Genomic DNA, 16,687 nt, shown 5'->3' on the forward strand with positions numbered 1-16,687 from the left:
TTACTTTGCCTTTTATGTACTGCAAAGCCATCAATGAGATCTTATTGTTCATTGCAGGTACCACTTCAATTCAAATTTTCCTTTGGCTGCACTTTTTGTTTGGAACAAAGAAAAGTATCTGCTACAGATAAATTATATTAGCTATTCTCACTCCTACATTCTCTTATCCTCATTAAATCCGTAAGCTGCGGTTTTCTATCATTAGATAATGTGCTGATTACCTGTACACTGTATTTGTGCAGCTACATCATCAGTGGGTGGCTTTGTACTTCTTGTGTTGATGGTGGCTACCACTCTATCTTTCACCGAAGACGAGATATAACAAAGAGATACATTTGAAGGTTGAAATGTTTAACAAGGTGAAATAACAGCAGCATACAATGTGGATCAAAGCCTTCCTTTGGCATCATGCCAAAACAGAACAAAATTCTGGGCTATCTTTAGTACAGCCACTTATAAAGAATGAAGTAACAGGATATTATAGATGTAATTCTGAACTAAATTCATAAGAAGCACATCTGCCTCAATTATTAAACATGTTTCTTCGCTAAGACATGGTGCAAGATTAAATCAGGGTTTTCGTGAGAAAGGTAAATTTACCAATCTTGCTTGAGCTAGGATGAAAATCCTCATTTGACAGATGGCCCAACAGGCATTGACGAAACAAACAAAGAGCTGATTTCTTTTCTTCTTCAATTAAAAAAGCAAACAGGATCTCCCATGAATTCTGAAACCTCGCTACGCACCCATGGCAGAGTTTTTGCCCCTCTTGGATGTTGAAGATCCATTCTCTACCAAGATCCTAGACAAAATGTCAGCTTGCTTAGAGTATCCTCCAGCTTTTAAGCTATCCATCAAAGCATCACAGCCCTTCTGGTCTACAACACCTCCTTTGTGCTTGATCTTGCAGAGCATGGAGTAGGCTGGCAATGTCTTCTCCTCAGTGTACAGGGCTTCCAGGACTTTGTCATAGGTTGAGAAGCTAACTTCGAAGTCCCGGTCCAATGCAAAATCAGCCAGCTTATGTGCCTCCATCACCTTGTCCTTCTGGCAAAGGGAAACAAGCAACTTGTCCAGATCAGGCATAAAGCCATTTTCCACCATCAGATTGACGCGACCAATCGCCTCCTCCACATGACCCCTCATGAAGAGAGCTTCCAAGATCTTATGTGCCACATCCATATTCTCAGTAACCCCCTTCTCGATCATACTCTTCATGACCCTACTTGAGGTCTGAACCCGGCCAGCATTGAAAAGCGACACCATGACAGACTGGAACAGAGCTGGCCTTGGTAAGTGACCATGCACCATCATGCTGTCCAATGCTGTCTTTGCATCAGCTGGCTCATTTTTCTTCAGGAAGCTATCAATAAGCAGTGCATGCGAATGGGGGTCAGTAGGGACACCACGGCGTGTCATAATGGCCAGAATCTCCTTTGCAGCCTCCAGTGCACCTTCCTTTGCATGCCCACGGATAAGACTGTTGAATGCAGACTTGTCATCCACACCTTTCTTCATCAGCTGCCTGAAGAACGTCTCAGCCTTGTTGGTATTTCCGTTGTTGCACAGATACTCAATCACTGGATTATAAGCCGATGCTTCCAGCACTGGACTCTTTGGGCTAAGCAGTGTGCCCTTCTCAAGAAGCTCATCGAGCACCTCCACAGCACCATCACACTTACCACCTGCACACAAGCTCTCCATCAGCACACCGTACTGCCTCGGGTCCAGCAGGACATGCTTGAACTGCCCGCTCTTCTTATGCACCTCCAATGCCCCATCCAAATCTCCAGCTTTGCACAATGTCGACACAAGCCTCAGAAACACCGATTTGTCCTTTGGCGTGAGTCGCCGCTCTGCCATATCCTCCACTGCCTTCCGGGCCTCCGCAGTCTTCCCCTCGTCATCACAAAGCCCTGGCATCAATGCAGCAAACGTCTTCTCGCTCAACCTCAGCCCCTTCTCCCCCATCTCCTTGAACAACCCCACTGCCTCCTCAACCTTGTTCGCCTCAACATATCCCTTGATCATGACATTGTATGAGATTGAGTTCTGCTCAAAGCCAGCGCCCGGCATTTCATCAAACACATTCCGTGCACTCTCCATATCACCTGTCCGCACCCAGGCATTGAGCAGGGTGTTGTAGGTCGTCACATCAGGCGTCACCCCGTGGCCCTTCATGTCCCCAAAGACCCTCACGGCGGACTCCATCTTTTTGCACAGGCCGAAGCCCCAGATCAGCGTGTTGTAGGTGGACAAGTCCGGGACGACGCCGTCGGCGATCATGGCGTTGTAGATCCGCCTGGCCATGGCCTCGCGGCCGCGGCAGAGAATGGCCTTGAGCACGGCGTTGTAGGAGAGCGCGGTGCGGGCGATGCCCAGCTCGGGCATCAGGCGGAAGAGCTTGACGGCCTCCTGCGGGATGCCGGCCTTGCCGTAGGCGGCGACGAGGGCCGCGACCGTGGCCTCTTCAAGGGGGATGGAGAAGGACGGCATGGTCTCGAGGAGGATGCAGCGGGCGTGGTTGAGCATGCTCTTGGACGCGAGGATCGGGACGAGGAGCGCGAAGGTGGCCGGCTCCGGGCGGAACCCGGCGCGGCGGTACGCGAAGCGGAAGAACTGGAGCGAGAGGTCGGCGCGGTTGGCGGCGGCCGCGGCGGAGATCACGCCGTGGACGAGCGGCGCCGAGAGAGTCGGGGAGAGCAGGCGGACCGAGTTCTCCATGCGGGTTGTCCACTTGCGGCGGCGGATCATGTGGAGGATCTTCTCGTGCAGGGGCTCCTCCTCCCGGAGGGCACGGGCCGGGGCCGACTCCAAGGCCTCTGCCTCCGTCCCCGGCGCGGCCGTTGCTGCCGGGCCTTGTTCCGGGGTCTCCACGGCGGAGACGGATGCGGGGGATGCTGCGTCGATAGTGGGGGCGGCGGCGGAGGAGCAGAAGGCATGGCGGAGGTGGAGGGGGGTGGGGGCGTGGGGGTTGCCGGAGACGAGCGGGAGGAGGGGGATGCGAAGGTGGCGGCGCGCCATGGCTGCGGGAGGTTTCGGGGAACGGCAAAGTCAAGTGTGGGATGTTTTTTTGTTTTTGGAGTGACCGGAATTGTGTGATGGTGGGCTGTGTTAGCTGGGCCGACAAATGGCCTTGTTGTTGCTCTTTTTTTCTTTCAAAAAATAGATCCACATGATGCTAAAAAAATAGATCCACCTTCAAGCATAGTAAAAAAAAGTAAAAAAATATGTTGGTTGTGTGTACGTAGTAGCGGTGAGTGGCGTGTCGATGGTGGAGCAACGTCGCCCAAAATAAAAATGTTGTGGTTTTGTCCCCACTTTGGTGCAGCCATCATGGCTAACACGGCACACATCGGATGTCAGCAATACGGGAAACAGGGTCCCTCGAGCATGTTGAAATGTGTCGGACTTGGAACCATGGGGCCCAAGAAGCAAGGTCCCAGGAGACAACGCCAAGGACCAGTGATCAGGCCTTTCCGAGCACATGCCCTCATCCAGCTCGAGCTGGGCGATCTCGCATTGTTCACAACCCCTAATCTGTACAACCCCAACTTCAATGGCCACAAAGAAGATTTAAGGACCCAAGGGAAGTGCCCAGGTCCGTCCCTGAGCGCCTTCAATCTTCGCGAGCGCTAGCTCTGCTCTTGTGGGCCCTCCAGGGGCCTACCAACCGACAAGGAAGATAGGCGCATTTAATGCCAGGCTAATCCAGGAGGAAATCAACCGGAGATGGAAACCTGTCATAGAAAATTATCTTAAGTGACGTTTTTTGGTCCTTCACTAGGATTTTTGTCACAAAATAGCACACATTTTTATAGTATGATTGGGGTTGTTGAGCGATTCGTTCAAGATGGCATGGTCGTCGGGGCCGAGATCGCTTAGAGGTTGCCTGCGTTGTCATCGGGATTGCCGTTGCCGCCATTGCTATTGACGTTCCCGCCATTATTGCCATCATCACCGTTGATATGTCTCCAACGTATCTATAATTTTTGATTGTTCCATGCTATTATATTATCAACCTTGGATGGTTATATGCATTTATATGCTATTTTATATAATTTTTGGGACTAACCTACTAACCTAGAGCCCAATGCCAGTTTCTGTTTTTTCCTTATTTTTGAGCATCGCAGAAAAGGAAAACCAAACGGAGTCCAATTGACCTGAAATTTCACGGAGATCATTTTTAGACCAGAAGAAGTCCACGGAGTACCGGAGATGGGCCAGAAGAGTCCCGAGGCCACCACGAGGGTGGGGGCACGCCCTACCCCCCTGGGCGCGCCCCTACCTCGTGGCCGCCTCGGGGACCCCCTGACTTGATCCCAACTCCAACACCTCTTATATAACCCCAAACTTCCAGAAAGAAACCTAGATTGGGAGTTCCGCCACCGCAAGCCTCTGTAGCCACTAAAAACCAATCTAGACCCGTTCCGGCACCCTGCCGGAGGGGGGAATCCCTCTCTGGTGGCCATCTTCATCATCCCGGCGCTCTCCATGATGATGAGGGAGTAGTTCACCCTCGGGGCTGAGGGTATGTACCAGTAGCTATGTGTTTGATCTCTCTCTCTCTCTCTCTCTCGTGTTCTTGATTTGGCACGATCTTGATGTACCGCGAGCTTTGCTACTATAGTTGGATCTTATGATGTTTCTCTCCCTCTACCTTCTTGTAATGGATTGAGTTTTCCCTTTAAAGTTATCTTATCAGATTGAGTCTTTAAGGATTTGAGAACACTTGATATATGTCTTGCATGTGCTTATCTGTGGTGACAATGGGATATCATGTGATCCACTTGATGTATGTTTTTGGTGATCAACTTGCGAGTTCCGTGACCTCGTGAACTTGTGCATAGGGGTTGTCACACGTTTTCGTCTTGACTCTCCGGTAGAAACTTTGGGGCACTCTTTGAAGTTCTTTGTGTTGGTTGAATAGATGAATCTGAGATTGTGTGATGCATATCGTATAATCATACCCACGGATACTTGAGGTGACATTGGAGTATCTAGGTGACAATAGGGTTTTGGTTGATTTGTGTCTTAAGGTGTTATTCTAGTACGAACTCTAGGATAGATTGAACGGAAAGAATAGCTTCGCATTATTTTACTACGGACTCTTGACTAGATCGATCAGAAAGAATAACTTTGAGGTGGTTTCGTACCCTACCATAACCTCTTCCTTTGTTCTCCGCTATTAGTGACTTTGGAGTGACTCTTTGTTGCATGTTGAGGGATAGTTATATGATCCAATTATGTTATTATTGTTGAGAGAACTTGCACTAGTGAAAGTATGAACCCTAGGCCTTGTTTCCTAGCATTGCAGTTACCTTGCTGTTTTTATATTTTCAGATTACAAAAACCTATATCTACCATCCATATTGCACTTGTATCACCATCTCTTCGCCGAACTAGTGCACCTATACAATTTACCATTGTATTGGGTGTGTTGGGGACACAAGAGACTCTTTGCTATTTGGTTGCGGGGTTGTTTGAGAGAGACCATCTTCATCCTACGCCTCCCACGGATTGATAAACCTTAGGTCATCCACTTGAGGGAAATTTGCTACTGTCCTACAAACCTCTGCACTTGGAGGCCCAACAACGTCTACAAGAAGAAGGTTGTGTAGTAGACATCAAGCTCTTTTATGGAGCTGTTGCCGGGGAGGTTAGCGCTTGAAGGTATATCTTTAGATCTTGCAATCAAATCTTTTAGTTTCTTATTTTATCACTAGTTTAGTCTATAAAAGAAAACTACAAAAAATGGAATTAAGGTTGCCTCATATGCTTCGTCTTTTTTATGTCTTTCGTGAAAATAAGTATTCCGATAATTGTGCCAAAGTGTTAGAAGAAGAATGCATTGGAATGTTTGGCACTAAATCTTTGTATGATGAGCATGATTGCAATGTTGTTAGTACGAGCTCTTTGAATATCCATGATACTAATGATGATTGCACTAGTCATGATGAAAATGTCTCTTATAAGCATGTCAATTTTTGTGGAGTGCATAGAGTTTGCAAGTACACACCAAATAGGGAAGATAGATTTTGCAAGAGGCATAAGTATTTAGAAACTAATTGGTTGCAAGAAAGGCTAGATGTTTGTGCTGAAAATTTAAATTTTCTTGGCCATCCTTGTGAACTTTGTAATGAATGTGGTCATTTAAATATCCAATGCAAATTGTTTCATGATCGAATCATGTCCAAAAATTGCGATGACTTGATTTCCCTTGCGCATCATAATGAACTTAGTTTGTTTCTGGGTTATGAAGAAATGAAATGTATAATTAAGGATATTCCAGAATTTGCCCTCGATAATGTTCTTGATTTTGATCAAGAGGAAATTTATATGTATTGTGCGGTGAATTGCATTGAAAATCCTTATATTGCCAATTACATAAAGACAAGAAAACAAATAGAAGATGAAGAGAATACTAATGAAAGGGAAGAGACTTCCCAATATCCTCCTATTATTTCTTATGATGAATCAGGTAACGAGGAGGAGCCTTCTATTCAACCAATCTCATTAATAACAAGCTCCAAAAAGAGGATTAAACCCACACATGATGTGAAGAAGAAAAAGAAAAGACGGAGAAGCAAAGGTAATAAGGTATTCCTCCCAAATGATGTTGCTCCTATTACTCATTGTGACGATGATAATTGTTATATTATTGGTGCTATCCATACTATTAATGATGAGAGTGATTATGCTTATGATATGAAAAAGCCCAAGCTTGGGGATGCTATGATTAATGAAGATGATATTTTTAGTCTCCCAAGTTTTGATGAGCAAATTTACTATGATGATAGCATGCCTCCAATTTATGATGATTATATTGATGAAAGTGGGTTCGGAAGAATGTCAACTTTAGGAAGTAATGATCCCACTATTTTGGAGGATGTTGAATCTTATTGTGATAATTATAAAGTGTATTTGGAGAGGTCATGACTTTATTTAGTAATGATTCCACTATCTTGGAAGAGGTTTCAATTGATTATGATGAGAACAAAGTTGCTACTTATGATGATTATTGTGATGACACTTATTCTATAAAAAGTAGTGATGATTATATTTATAAAACTTGTCATGATTATGATTACCCTTTTTCTGAACATTACTCTTTTAATGTGGAAACAATTTATAGTATTCGAGTTTCTTATGATACTCCCACTATTCCGAATGAGAAGAATTTTGCTTATGTGGAGAATAGTAAATTTTCTATGCTTGTAGATCATGAAAAGAATGCTTTATGTGATAGTTATATTGTTGAATTCGTTCATGATGTTACTAAAAATTATTATGAGGGAGGAATATATGCTGTGGGAGTTGCAATAATATCAAGTTTCCTCTCTATGTGCTTAAAATCCTGAAGTTATGCTTGTTTTACCTTCCTATGCAAGTTGATTCTTGTTCCCATAAGTTGTTTGCTCACAAAATCTCTACGCATAGGAAGTGGGTTAGGCTTAAATGTGCTAGTTATATTCTTCATGATGCTCTCTTTATGTTTCAATTCTTATCTTTTATGTGAGCATCATTGAAATCATCATGCCTAGCTAGGGGCGTTAAACGATAGCGCTTGTTGGGAGGCAACCCAATTTTATTTTTATTCTTTGCTTTTTGCTATTGTTTAGTAATAAATAATTCATCTAGCCTCTGTTTAGATGTGGTTTTATTTTTTAATTAGTGTTTGTGCCAAGAAGAACCTTTGGGAAGACTTGGGTGAAGTCTTTGCGATCTTGCTGTAAAAAACAGAAACCTTTGCGCTCACGAGATTAGCTGCCATTTTTTACTGGAGAGTGCGATTAGGTTGATTTTTTGAAGATGATAAATAGAAAAATTCCTCAGGTACACCAATTTATTTCAGAATTTTTGGTGCGACAGAAGTATTTGAATGATATAGATTACTACAGATTGTTCTGTTTTTGACAGATTCTATTTTCATTGTGTTGTTTGCTTATTTTGATGAATCTATGAGTAGTATCAGAGGGTATGAACCATAAAGAAGTTGAAATACAGTAGATATTACACCATTATGAATTTATAATGATTTCACAACAGTACCTAAGTGGTGATTTATTTTCTTATACTAACGGAGCTTACAAGTTTTCTGTTAAGTTTTGTGTTGTGAAGTTTTGAAGTTTTGGGTAAAGATTCGATGGACTATGGAATAAGGAGTGGCAAGAGCCTAAGATTGGGGATGCCCAAGGAACCACAAGGTAATATTCAAGGACAACCAAGAGCCTAAGCTTGGGGATGCCCAGATGACATCCCCTCTTTCGTCTTCGTTCATCGGTAACTTTACTTGGAGCTACATTTTTATTCACCACATGATATGTGTTTTGCTTGGAGCGTCATTTTATTTTCTTTTGTTTTGCTTGCTGTTTGAATAAAATACCAAAATCTGAAATTATTAAATGTTAGAGAGTCTTCACATAGTTGCATAACCATTCGACTACTCATTGATCTTCACTTATATTTTTCGGAGTAGTTTGTCGTTTGCTCTAGTGCCTCACTTATATCTTCTTAGAGCATGTCAGTGGTTTTATTTTATAGAAATAGATGAACCCTCATGCTTCACTTATATTATTTTGATAGTCTTTTATAACAGCATGGTAATTTGTTTGAGTTATAAAATTAGTCCTAATATGATAGGCATCCAAGATGGGTAAAATAAAAACTTTCATATAAGTGCATTGAATACTATGAGAATTTTGATACTTGATAATTGTTTTGAGATATGAAGATGGTAATATTAGAGTCGTGCTAGTTGAGTAATTGTGAATTTGAGAAATACTTGTGTTGAGGTTTGCAAGTCCCGTAGCATGCATGTATGGTAACCGCTGTGTGACAAATTTGAAGCATGAGGTGTTTCTTTGATTGCCTTCCTTATGAGTGGCGGTCGGGGACGAGCGATGGTCTTTTCCTACCAATCTATCCCCCTAGGAGCATGCACGTAGTGCTTGGTTTTTGATGACTTGTAGATTTTTGCAATAAGTATGTGAGTTCTTTATGACTAATGTTGAGCCCATGGATTATACGCACTCTCATCCTTCCATCATTGCTAGCCTCTTCGGTATCACACATTGCCCTTTCTCACCTTGAGAGTTGGTGCAAACTTTGCCGGTGCATCCAACCCCCGTGATATGATATGCTCTGTCACACATAAACCTCCTTATATATTCCTCAAAACAGCCACCATACCTACCTATTATGGCATTTCCATAGCCATTCTGAGATATATTGCCATGCAACTTTCCACCGTTCCGTTCATCATGACACACAATTCATATTGCCTTGCATGATCATGTAGTTGACATCGTATTTGTGGCAAAGCCACCATGCATAATTTATCATACATGTCACTCTTGATTCATTGCCCATCCCGGTACACCGCTGGAGGCATTCATATAGAGTCGTATCTTGTTCTAGTATCGAGTTGTAACCTTTGAGTTGTAAATAAATAGAAGTGTGATGATCATCATTAATAGAGCATTGTCCCAAAAAAGAAAAAAAAAGAAGGGCCAAAAAAGGCCAAATAAAAAAACAAAAAAAGAAATAAAAGGGACAATGCTATTATTCTTTTTTCCCACACTTGTGCTTCAAAGTAGCACCATGATCTTTATGATAGAGAGTCTCTTGTTTTGTCACTTTCATATACTAGTGGGAATTTTTCATTATAGAACTTGGCTTGTATATTCCAACAATGGGCTTCCTCAAATGCCCTAGGTCTTCGTGAGCAAGCCAGTTGGATGCACACCCACTTAGTTTCTTTTGTTGAGCTTTCATACATTTATAGCTCTAGTGCATCCGTTGCATGGCAATCCATACTCCTCCCATTGACATCAATTGATGGGCATCTCCATAGCCGTTGATTAGCCGCGTCAATGTGAGACTTTCTCCTTTTTTGTCTTCTCCACACAACCCCCATCATTATATTCTATTCCACCCATAGTGCTATGTCCATGGCTCATGCTCATGTATTGCGTGAAAGTTGAAAAAGGTTTGAGATTACTAAAGTATGAAACAATTGCTTGGCTTATCATTGGGGTTGTGCATGATGAGAGCTTTTTTGTGTGACGAAAATGAAGCATATCCAAACTATATGATTTTGTAGGGATAAGATTTCTTTGGCCATGTTATTTTGAGAAGACATAATTGCTTAGTTAGTATGCTTGAAGTATTATTATTTTTATGCCAATATTAAACTTTTATCTTGAATCTTATGGATCTGAATATTCTTGCCACAATAAAGAAGATTACATTGATAAATATGTTAGGTAGCATTCCACATCAAAAATTCTATTTGTATCATTTACCTACTCGAGGACGAGCAAGAATTAAGCTTGGGGATGCTTGATACGTCTCCAACGTATCTATAATTTTTGATTGTTCCATGCTATTATATTATCAACCTTGGATGTTTTATATGCATTTATATGCTATTTTATATGATTGTTGGGACTAACCTATTAACCTAGAGCCTAGTGCCAGTTTCTGTTTTTTCCTTGTTTTTGAGTATCGCAAAAAAGGAAAACCAAACAGAGTCCAATTGACCTGAAATTTCACAGAGATCATTTTTGGACCAGAAGAAGCTCATGGAGCAACGGAGATGGGCCAGAAGAGTCCCGAGCCTACCACGAGGGTGGGGGGCACGCCCTACCCCCTTGGGCGCGCCCCCTACCTCGTGGCCGCCTCGGGGACCCCCTGACTTGTTCCCGACTCCAACACCTCTTATATAACCCCAAACTTCCAGAAAGAAACCTAGATTGGGAGTTCCGCCACCGCAAGCCTCTGCAGCCACCGAAAATCAATCTAGACCCGTTCCGGCACCCTGCCGGAGGGGGGAATCCCTCTCCGGTGGCCATCTTCATCATCCCGGCGCTCTCCATGACGAGGAGGGAGTAGTTCACCCTCGGGGCTGAGGGTATGTACCAGTAGCTATGTGTTTGATCTCTCTCTCTCTCTCGTGTTCTTGATTTGGCACGATCTTGATGTATCACGAGCTTTGCTACTATAGTTGGATCTTATGATGTTTCTCCCCCTCTACCTTCTTGTAACGGATTGAGTTTTCCCTTTGAAGTTATATTATCGGATTGAGTCTTTAAGGATTTGAGAACACTTGATGTATGTCTTGCATGTGCTTATCTGTGGTGACAATGGGATATCACGTGATCCACTTGATGTATGTTTTGGTGATCAACTTGAGAATTCCGTGACCTCGTGAACTTATGCATAGGGGTTGGCACACGTTTTCGTCTTGACTCTCCGGTAGAAACTTTGGGGCACTCTTTGAAGTTCTTTGTGTTGGTTGAATAGATGAATCTGAGATTGTGTGATGCATATCGTATAATCATACCCACGGATACTTGAGGTGACATTGGAGTATCTAGGTGACATTATGGTTTTGGTTGATTTGTGTCTTAAGGTGTTATTCTAGTACGAACTCTAGGATAGATTGAACAGGAAGAATAGCTTCGTGTTATTTTACTACGGACTCTTGACTAGATCGATCAGAAAGAATAACTTTGAGGTGGTTTCGTACCCTACCATAATCTCTTCGTTTGTTCTCCGCTATTAGTGACTTTGGAGTGATTCTTTGTTGCATGTTGAGGGATAGTTATATGATCCAATTATGTTATTATTGTTGAGAGAACTTGCACTAATGAAAGTATAAACCCTAGGCCTTGTTTCCTCGCATTGCAATACCGTTTGTGCTCACTTTTATCATTAGTTACCTTGCTGTTTTTATATTTTCAGATTACAAAAACATATATCTACCATCCATATTGCACTTGTATCACCATCTCTTCGCCGAACTAGTGCACCTATACAATTTACCATTGTATTGGGTGTGTTGGGGACACAAGAGACTCTTTGCTATTTGGTTGCAGGGTTGTTTGAGAGAGACCATCTTCATCCTACGCCTCCCACGGATTGATAAACCTTAGGTCATCCACTTGAGGGAAATTTGCTAATGTCCTACAAACCTCTGCACTTGGAGGCCCAACAACGTCTACAAGAAGAAGGTTGTGTAGTAGACATCGACCGCCCTCGTTTTTGTTGTCGTTGTCGTTGCCACCCCTGCCGTTGTTGTTGTCTAGGGTGTCTGCCATGTAGATGTTGTAGGTGGAGGTATCTGTCCACTTGCCTATGAGCATGGCTATTGGTGGGTTGTCTGAGGACTCGCCAACCTCCTTGTCGCCGATTTTGTCAGAGGCACTTGCGAGGACTTCGCTTAGATCCTCAACATTGGCGACGAGATGGGTGGTGGGTGTGTCAAAAAACCTGACCCTCCCCATCGATTCCTAATATGATCATATGCCTAGACCTCACTGTGTCATATATTTAGTTTTCTAAATCTGATCTAACATCTCATGTACTAGAAGTTTCTCACATTCTTCTTGGATCTGATCTGACATCGGGACCAGAGGAAGCTTTTCCAAGATCCAATCTGACATGGATCTCGGTTTTTCATCCTTGGCCTGATCTGACATCTGGGCCTTGGGAGGTGTCGTTGGGTCCTAACTTGAAGCTAGGTCCGATGAGGATTTTTCACAATTGTCCTGGACCAGATTTAACATCCGGGCAAATTTTCGACCTAGTTTGACACTCAATGCGTGAAGACTAGCTCCCCGCGTGAAACCGTTGTGTACTCCATGTTCCCGAATCCGAGGACCCGGTCATGAGCAAAGGTTTCGACCTGGCCTAGGTGGCCGGCCGAGTCAACGAGGAGGGTGATGTTGCCGAAGAAGAAGATATGTCCTGGCATGAAAGTAGCACCGGTACCGATGTGTTCTCTGATCTTGATCCCCATCGTATAGTGATGACTACTTAGCAGGACCAGCATGGGCCACCAATGACAGAGCTAAATCCAGAAGATCTCAGGTATGGGATCCCGAATTAAGCGTCTAGATACGACAATGACAAAGACACAAGGTGTTACCCAGGTTTAGATTATCCGAAGAGTTAACACCCTACATCCTGCTTGTCTTTATTGCTTTGGATTGAAAGTTCAAAGTACAAATGATCTACCATGAGATTGTTGTGTGTCCTTTACGAGTCCTACCCATCGGCTTATATATACCAGGGGGTCTAGGGTTACATTATGCTGGTCGGCAACATATGAGAAAATCGAGTTTACAATGAATCTGACATCTTGGGGTACACGACAAGTCTTTGGGAGTGAACCATTGATGCGTCATGGGTCCTTTGGTGTGCCCCACTCCTAAACCGACATGGAGTCTTGAGCCCGTGGGCCGGGAGATGACATGGTGAGAAACCCCCTAGCGGGGACACCATTGCGTGGCAGCGGCGTGCCTGCGTAGTGGCCCGATGCCCATCGACGGCGTGGAGGTGGCAGTGACACAGCATGACGACGACGCGGTAGCGACGGTCCGGCCCGATGCATCATGAAGTTTCACACGGTTATCCACCCGTAAAAATTATAAGGGAAGGCTTTCATCCCATAAATGTGCGAGACGAGAGAGGTGATTATATGGGATCAGTAACAAAATCGGGTTTATGGGAACCATTTGAGTATTTTTAGGGGCAATCCCTATTTGGTGAGATTCGGTGCATTTGTTAAAAGAAACAATTCACTTAGATTCGAACTAGAGACCTCCTGGTCATTCATAGGTTGCACTAACCACTCACCTTCCTCACCTTATCTACTTAGTTACATTCATCCTCCTTACATCTATTTGTTTTTTCTGTTTCTATTTATTTTTTATTTTTTATTTGAAAGGGTTTTGTTCATTTTTTTATTCTTTTTCTTTTGCTAAATTGAATGAACTTTTCCAAAACCGATGATATTTTTTCAAAAATGATGAACTTTTTGTTGGGGAACGCAGTATTTTGATACGTCTCCGTCGTATCTACTTTTCCAAACACTTTTGCCCTTGTTTTGGACTCTAACTTGCATGATTTGAATGGAACTAACCTGGACTGATGCTGTTTTCAGCAGAATTGCCATGGTGTTATTTTTGTGCAGAAATAAAAGTTCTCGGAATGACCTGAAAATCAACGGAGAATTATTTTGGAATATATAAAAAATAATGGAAGGAAGATCCACGTCAGGGGGGCCTCCACCTGTCCACGAGGGTGGGGGGCGCGCCCCCTGCCTCGTGGCCCCCCTGACGCTCCACCAACCTCAACCCTGACTCCATATATTCACTCTCAGGGAGAAAAAAACCAGAGAGAAGGATTCATCGCGTTTTACGATACGGAGCCGCTGCCAAGCCCTAAACTCTCTCGGGAGGGCTGATCTGTTGTCCGTTCGGGGCTCCGGAGAGGGGAATTCGTCGCCATCGTCATCATCAACCTTCCTCCATCACCAATTTCATGATGCTCACCGCCGTGTGTGAGTAATTCCAACGTAGGCTTGCTGGGCGGTGATGGGTTGGATGAGATTTATCATGTAATCGAGTTAGTTTTGTTAGGGTTTGATCCCTAGTATCCACTATGTTCTGAGATTGATGTTGCTATGACTTTGCTATGCTTAATGCTTGTCACTAGGGCCCGAGTGCCATGATTTCAGATCTGAACCTCTTATGTTTTCATCAATACATGAGAGTTCTTGATTGTGATGCCCAGATACTTAAGCTACAATGAACCTGTGCTAATGATGCCACATCACCTCGACTACCGTGGCTAATGTCGGTTAGTTTGATACCATTCAAATTCAAATTAAAAATCAAGCAAACAATATTTTTTTTCAAATATTAAAACTAAAATGTTCAGGTTGTGCCAATTAATGCCTAGGTATTTATGGTGAAGAAATCATGCTTTTACAAATTGTCTGGATACTTTAAAACGAATTAAAATAGTAAAGGAAAGTAATAAATAAAAACAAAACAAAACAAAGAAAATAGAAATAAAAGAAAAAGGGAAAACACCCCCGGGCCACGGCCTAACCGGCCACCAGGCCGCCCGGCCGGCCCAGCTGGCCCAACCAGCCAGCCGGCCACCCCCACTTCCCATATCCCCTCACCCCGTAACCTAACCCACCGACACCCACTTCCCCCCACTCGCCCCCTCTCCTCCCTCTGTCCTCCCGATCCAGATCGGGGGAAATGCCCCTGACGCCGCTTGTCTCCGCCCCACCATGCCTCCGACCTCCTCTGCGACGCCACCTCATCGGAGCGCTGCCTCGCCGTCTTCCTCCTCGACCCCTCGCTGGAGCTGCCCCACCGGACTCCATCGTCGACGAGGCCTTCCCCGTCTTCCATCTCGCGCCCCACTGCCCATGCCCTACGCCCACAGTGAGCCGCCGCCTCCCTCTCCCTTCCTTGCTTCCGTAGCACCGCCGCATAGCCACCGCAGCTCACTTCCTCAGTTGCGGCTCGCTACCGCCCGCGACCACTAGAGCCCGTGTGCTCACCCGCAGTGCTCGCCTGCTGCTGCTTCCTCCCGCGTGCGCACGCCCGACCACACGCTCGCGGCCACCACGACCCCGACCGCACCCGCGCGCCCCGGCACAGCTCCGCTGCAGCCCAGTCGCCCTGGCCTCTCCTCCTCTCGCACCCGCGCGCACACCGCACCCATCGCACGGTGCTGCGTCGGCCGCCGAACCTGCTACCGCGGCCTCGTTCGCCTCCAGTCGCCGCGCCCATGGTCCCCTCGCGCACACCGCGCCCGTCGCGCCCTGTCCTCCCGCCGCGGTTCTCGCCCCTGCAGTACCTCCCCTGCCGCTGCCGCTATTCTTGCGCCGCGCGCAGCCCGAACCCCCCCTCGCACGGCCTCGCCGGTGCCATTCCCGGCCGGCTCCCAGTCGTCGCCCAGCGCTGGCGCCCCGTTCCCCCACCGTTGGCCGGGGCGTGCACCCAAATGGGCTGGTGCCCATGCCCGACACCCGTAAACCGCTCGCCCGCTATGCCCCTATGGGCCTATGACCAGTGGGCCCAGCCCCAGAACAAAAAAAAGAATTTTAATAATAATAATAAATAAATATATTAATTAATTATTTAATTAATAAATTAATTAATTAACTAACTGTGTTTAATTAAACTAATTAACCTAATTAACTACTATAGTTAACTTAACTAATCTGTTAACTAAACTAATTAACGTGGTTAGTTAGTTAGCAGTCAATGACATGTGGGACCCACACGTCAGCGACCCAGTCAACATCTCTGTTGACTGCTGACGTCAGCATGTACTGTTCTGGATAATGTTGAATTAAATTAATTAAGAAAATTCTAAAAATGATTTAAAACTTTAGAAAATCATATAAAATAAACTGTAGCTCAGATGAAAATACTTTCTACATGAAAGTTGCTCAGAACGATGAGACGAATCCGAATACGCAGCCCGTTCGTCTGCCACACATCCCTAGCATAGCGAACACACAACTTTTCCCCTCCGGTCCGTTTGTCCAAAAATGCAAAATGCCGGGAATACTTTCCCGGATGTTTCCCCCCTTCGCCGGTATGACCTAATACCGTGTTAGGGCATACCTAGCTCCGTGTATTACCTCGTTATGCTTTGTGATGCTTTGATTGCTTCGTATTTACTATTTCTCCCCCCTCCTCTTCTCTCGCTAGACACCGAGTCTGACGCCGCTGCTACCCAGTACGACTACGCTGTTGACGACATTTCTCTCTTGCCAGAGCAACCAGGCAAGCCCCCCCCCTTGATCACCAGATATCGCCTACTCTTCTCTATACTGCTTGCATTAGAGTAGTGTAGCATGTTACTG

At 44.8% G+C, this 16,687-nt stretch overlaps 1 protein-coding gene across 1 annotated transcript; it reads right to left on the reverse strand.

The window, feature by feature from the left end:
• Positions 1-478: 478 nt before the first annotated feature.
• LOC125550414 (large ribosomal subunit protein mL102 (rPPR5)) lies at positions 479-3,089 on the reverse strand. Its single transcript, XM_048713406.2, has one exon. It carries the CDS (start codon positions 3,022-3,024, stop codon positions 739-741), a length of 2,286 nt encoding a protein of 761 aa, XP_048569363.2. The 5' UTR covers positions 3,025-3,089; the 3' UTR covers positions 479-738.
• Positions 3,090-16,687: the final 13,598 nt, after the last annotated feature.

The sequence above is a fragment of the Triticum urartu genome, chromosome 4A (assembly GCF_056163025.1).
Source record: "Triticum urartu cultivar PI428250 chromosome 4A, HENAU_Tu73, whole genome shotgun sequence".
Taxonomy (NCBI): domain Eukaryota; kingdom Viridiplantae; phylum Streptophyta; class Magnoliopsida; order Poales; family Poaceae; genus Triticum; species Triticum urartu.